At 41.2% G+C, this 5,709-nt stretch overlaps 2 protein-coding genes across 3 annotated transcripts in view; one reads left to right on the forward strand and one right to left on the reverse strand.

Moving 5' to 3' along the window:
* EEF1B2 (eukaryotic translation elongation factor 1 beta 2) overlaps positions 1-1,477 on the reverse strand; it is a 3,045-nt gene extending 1,568 nt beyond the window's left edge. Inside the window, exons 1-2 of the mRNA XM_003785004.3 lie at positions 1,050-1,477; positions 522-644 (exon numbers count right to left, since the gene is read on the reverse strand). Coding sequence (XP_003785052.1) covers positions 522-644; positions 1,050-1,129 — 203 coding nt within the window. The 5' untranslated portion in view covers positions 1,130-1,477. The remainder of the gene's footprint in view (positions 1-521; positions 645-1,049) is intronic.
* A 133-nt stretch (positions 1,478-1,610) lies between these two features.
* The window catches only part of NDUFS1 (NADH:ubiquinone oxidoreductase core subunit S1), a 38,878-nt gene continuing 34,779 nt past the window's right edge, over positions 1,611-5,709 (forward strand). The window contains exons 1-2 of one of the 2 annotated variants that reach the window (XM_003785005.2): positions 1,611-1,770; positions 5,171-5,235. In XM_003785005.2, the coding sequence (XP_003785053.1) occupies positions 5,175-5,235 (61 nt within the window). In that variant the 5' untranslated portion in view covers positions 1,611-1,770; positions 5,171-5,174. Of the gene's footprint in view, positions 1,771-1,818; positions 1,927-5,170; positions 5,236-5,709 lie in introns of those variants that run through there. The other variant, XM_023510433.1, reaches the window with a different exon arrangement.

Consider the following 5,709-nt stretch of genomic DNA (forward strand, 5'->3'; position numbering starts at 1 on the left):
TGTAGTAAAAATTACCCTTTCACACGCTCCCAGGTAAATACTTTTATATATTCTCACCCAACAAACATTAGTACCAGGTCAGAGGTTATATTCAATACTCACTATGATTTACTTTCAGTATGAAAATTTCTGTTTGAGATTTCATTAAGTATGCTCAGTTCCATTCTTAGTGACCTGCAGTCCACTTCCCCAAACTTCCACCCTTGTTGGATGTTTCAGAAGAAGGGCCAAAGACTGAATGAATGAGCCACCCTCTCACCCCAGAGGTGGCCCCCCCAGGTCAAGGTCCAGGCACATTGGCAGGGAGCAGTGTGGGGAAAAGTTGAAATGCTGTTGTCCATGTTCTACCTGTTCTGTGAAAAAATGGAGGACTTCAGTCTCTTGGCCTTCTAAGACCACAAAGAAATTTACCTTACAATATCCCCAAACTAAAGTAGCCTGGATCCAATTTTGTAATGTGAAAATAGTGACAAAACTTCACACACAGCAGGCTGGGTCTTCAGATACAAAGATCATTTTACCTGGCCTTTTCCTTTTCATAAGACTTGATGTGATTATACCAACGTAAGGCGTGACACAAGTCGGCAGGTGGGGGACCGGAGACTGCTTCAAACACTGCCACATCTGCTTGTGATGGCACATACCTAACGAAGACACAAAAATTACATACGCTTTTAAAAAACATCAGCATATAAATGACAAACGGCGTTATCTGTTACATTCATTAGCGGGAACTAGCTCCGGTAGGGTTACCTAAGCTGCTTTAGGTTTTTGTTGTTGTTTGTATAAGCTCCTTAAAATCAGAGACCATCTGTTTGGGTCGCTGCACTATCCTGAGTAATGCCGGCCACTTAGCAGATCCAAAGATCGTAACCTCTAACGTAGCTCTGCCTTTAGGGTAACTCCCCTCGAAGGCCCCTTCACCGGGGCCAGACTCGGAGGGCACCGGTCCCCTGGGGACGGGAAAGCGGCGCTTTCCACCTGCCCCTTTGGAGGCCGCGCCACGTGGCCCCGGCCCAGGCCGCTCTCTCGCCGCCCTGTCCGCTCACCCCTCAATGTAGCTCTTGTCCGCCAGGTAATCGTTGAGCACCTGGAGGCCGGCGGGGCTTTTCAGGTCTCCGAAACCCATAATGCTGGCTATACCGAGAGCCGGACAGCAGCGGAATGAAAGAGTGCAAAGAGTTAGCGCCCGGCGCTAAGAGAGAAAAAGGGCGCAACCAGGCTGGAAAACTCCTTATATAGAGACGGAGGCGTTCCCCTCCACCACGCCGGCCGAGGGTTAAAGGTCAAAGCACGTTCGCATTGTCCCCCCACGTAAAAATTAGAAGCTCTGAATTAAACGGCCCAGAAGTTGTTCCGGACTTTTCGTTCTGTTTCTAAGTAAATTAACAGAAGGGGCATTTCCTAAGTTCGTATTTCCACCGCTCCCGAAGATGACGGGAATCGCCCCTTAGAAAGCCGGAGACGACCGAAGACGTTCGGCCTCAGGGCTCCGGCCACTTCCGGCGGAACTGCGGATTCAAGTTGCCCTCCCCGCCTCCTCCCTGCGCTCCGCCGCCCGCCCCGCCTTCTGTCAGGCTGACGGAAATTGCCGAATTCAGCCTAATCGGAAAATTGTCGATCTGAGGTTCTAGTCCCTTCTGGCTTTCCGTTCTTCAGGCCCGGCTGACGAAGCTGAGGCCGCCATATTGAATGAACGACCCGGCTTCAGAGGGGGTTGTTGTGGTCCGGAAGGTTTAGCCCCCGAACCCGAGCGGCTCCAGCGACAAGGTGAGGTAGAGTTTGGATGTGAAGGCTGGGGTCTTCGGACACCGGTTTATTTCTTGACAAGACTATTTCCTTTGGCCTAGGCAGCTCATTCTCCTCTCGTCCTTGACTGGGCGCCACCCCCCCGCTCCGCCGCCTCGGAATCCCCTGAACCGGCAGGTGAGGGCTGTTAGCAATGATCCCAGGTCTGACCAAACAAAGTGCAGGAAGAGGACCAGGAGGTCCGGCAAAGCTGGTCCGAATGCAGGCTTGCATTTTCTTCCCTTTGCAAGAAAATGCAAGACGTTTCCCTCTCGGGAAGAGGCAGGTTTATAGGTGACCTAGGCCTAAAGACTGAGCATCCTCCCCCGACCCCCCCGATTTTCACATACCTGGTACCGTACATCATTGTTTGGTCGCCAATTGCTTTAGCAATCGTTCATTCCTCCGATCTTTTTACATTTTCTTTTGACCACTGACCGCTTTGGGTAGCACTTTTTATTCCTTTCACTAATGGGGATGAGAAAAAGGGACTTTTAAAAAGTTAGTTCAGGGCGGCGCTGCGAATCTGAAAGCGTTATTTACAAGTTCTTAGGATCTGATACAGAATTGTGGATCAGATGCAATTCTGTTTACACACGAATAGAGAATATAGTAAATGAAAAGTGAATTGTTTTTGATGAATGAACATTCAGTTCTTTCTGTTTTGCCAGTGTTCTTACTTTCACGGAGTTGTGCGTCTTTAAAGTGGTCTCTATAAATTAGACCAAAAATTGGAGATTCAGTTCACTTAACAAATAGTTATTGAAGGAGTCAGAAGTGAGTCCAGAAAGAAGAATAATATGGGTAATATGACTGGGAAGTCTGGAAACTTTCGATAGGTTGGTCAAAGAAAGTCTCTTTGAGAAAAGGCAGTTAGCCAACATTTGAAGGATGAAGGATGAAGAGGGACCAGAAGGATCTGTGGGAAAGCATTTGGAACTGAGGCGATAGACCAGTGTGGAAGCCCAGTAACCTGTTAAAAAGCTATTGAAATAGTCCAGGCAACAGGTGGTGGTGTCTTGGGATCAGGGGTACCATGGAGGGGAAACAAGCAGGTGGATGCAGGATGCATGGTGGAAGAGATGCAGTTGTATATATGGAGAAGTGTCCAATCTTGTTTTAGAAGTGATTGTTAATTGGCATTATCTAATAGAGATAATCATTTCCATTCCTATTTGAATTCCTATAAATCTCTTGAAAGCATGTGCAAAAATCATGCCAATCTGTATTCCTTATTTTGGGGCAATACAGTGTTCGTTTGATGCTAGATGGAACATACAGATTGACGTACAGTTAATTCTGACTGATCTCCTATCTAAAGTAGTCTGGAAACTTTCTAAAGTGGATACTACTTTTATTTATATTGTATTGAAGACAAAAATAATTGTATTAAGGCTTTAAAGTTGTGTGAAATACTGATTGTTGACTTTAAATCTGTTAGTGCTTCAAGTCAGCAAATTCAGGTTTACTTTTATGTTTGCCATCAACAGTTTTTAATAGGACAGATGCTGCTCATTCTGGAACTTGGCAATCAAACTTTTCAGTGATTATTTTCAAAGGTACTGTACTAGGTTTTCAAAAAAGGGAACTGACCAAATTCTTTGTCCTCAAGGAGCTTATAGCCTAGTAAGTACTAAAATTGATTACTAACCCACAGTTTAGTAAATGGAACCATGAAACTACTTGTATGTCCAACGTGTGCTGGTAGTAAAGAAAAGGAGTACAAATGAAGAACTCTTTAAAATTGATGGTCAGTGGCCAGTAGTGCCTAAATTGAATTCAGCTTTATCTGTCATTTGTGAAGCTCCTACTAACAGCACATAAGCAGGAAGTATTGTTTTCCCTCTGCTATGTAGATAAAACACCGTACGTTGATTTACTGAAAATCATTCACTAGGAGGTAATAGACTTGATGTTTGCAAATTCATTGTCACAAATTTTTAATTAATAAAATTGATGAATTAATGAAAATAGTGAATTCTAAAATAATGAAATCTATTGTACATGACCTATGATAAGTATGCAGAATTTTATGTTTTTATTACAGAATACTTAAGTACATGTACTATTTTCCATTAATACTACAACTATAGAAACTTTGGTACTGTTGAAGTTTTTTATGTTGATACATTCTAATCGTATCATTTGCTTTTGAAATACCTTTAAAATTCCAAATGATTATAGGTGCTTGGCCCATATGATTGAATGAATAGACAAAAAGTTTAGTATTTACCCTATATAAGCAAGTAAGTAAACAAAAAATGTTTGAAAAATTTAGGTAACTTTTCTTTTTGCTTTTTGTGTCCTTAAGTGGTGGTGTTTTGTAATCCTCTTTCATTTTTTTCAGTAAGTCAGCTTATCTTTTAAAACAGAATGTTTTAACTTTAGCACTATTGATACTTTTGGTAATTCTTTTATTATAGGAGGATTGTCCTGTGAATTGTAGGATGTTTAGCAGCCTGCCCTCTAACCACTAGATGCCAGTAGGTGCCCCTTTTATGTCAACCACCAGTATCTCCAGACATTGCCAAATATTCCCTTGAGAGCAAAATAGTCCCAAGTTGAGAACACTTATTTTGTAGCTCACTCTGTGCCAGCCTTGTGCATAGGTACTGAAGATAAATTGAAGAAGTTCATAAGGTAAAGAGGATAGAATAAGCATTTAAACAGATAATTGCAAATCTTTAAGATAAATATACTTCTCAGCACAGAAGATGGCACTCAAGACATCTTAAAGGGTTGGGCTGGTGAGCTATCTTGGAATACCTTAAGCATTTAGTAGATACAGTAATGGTGCTTAGAATTTACAATGATAGAAGACGTCTTGATAAGAAACAAAAACCGAAGGATAGGCTTTATTTTACATAGCCATTAATGATGTACACACTGTTAAATCTTCCAGGTTATTTTATTATATGGTGGTGTTTTACATTCAGTACTTTCCTTAGAGTTAAAACAGCAGTAAAACTGTTCTTTATGTAGAATTAGAAAGTCTGAATTTACACACTACCTACTCCTTATCTCCTTGATGTTGTAAAAGTCAGTTTAAAACTATTCTCATCTACAGAATTTGAGGGACTGTATCAGGACTCATGAGTGTTCAGGGACATAATGTATGTGAAGTATTTTAAATCTATAAAACATAACCAGAAAGTCTGTAATTAAGTATTTTTTCCCTTTTCAAAAGTTTGTAACTTTTGACGTTGTAAAAGTTAGTTTAAATATTCTCATCTACAGAATTTGAGGGACTGTATCAGGACTCATGAGTGTTCAGGGACATAATGTATGTGAAATATTTTAAATCTATAAAACATAACCAAAAAGTCTGTAATTAAGTATTTTTTCCCTATACTAATATAATTCTTCTTTGTTTTATTTTTAGCAATATGCTAAGGATACCTGTAAGAAGGGCCTTAATGGGCCTTTCTAAGTCTCCCAAAGGATGTGGTGAGCTTTTTTCTTTTTAATTTGTGTTTGTATTAGGATTTATCTTTGTGAATTCATAGGTTGGTCTGTGGAATATTCCTTCAAAACCTCTAAACCCAGGCGGCGCCCGTTGCTCAGTGGGTAGGGCGCTGGCGACATACACAAAGGCTGGCAGGTTCAAACCCAGCCTGGGCCAGCTAAACAACAGTAACAACTATAACAAAAAAGTAGCTGGGCCTTACGTTGGGCACCTGTAGTACCAGCTACTTGGGAGGCTAAGGCAAGATTATCACTTAAGCCCAAGAGTTTGAGTCTGCTGTGAACTGTGATGCCATGGTATTCTACTGAGGGTGACATAGTGAGAGTCTGTCTCAAAAAAAGAAGAAAAGAAAACTCTAACCTATACTTTGTTTCAAATAAATATAGAAACAAATGATCTACGTTCAATAGAATAATTTTCAATATATAACTTTATGTTAAACAGTTTAGGCTCAG

This window comes from Otolemur garnettii, unplaced genomic scaffold (genome assembly GCF_000181295.1).
Source record: "Otolemur garnettii isolate 467f Iridium unplaced genomic scaffold, OtoGar3 scaffold00013, whole genome shotgun sequence".
In the NCBI taxonomy this organism is placed as follows: domain Eukaryota; kingdom Metazoa; phylum Chordata; class Mammalia; order Primates; family Galagidae; genus Otolemur; species Otolemur garnettii.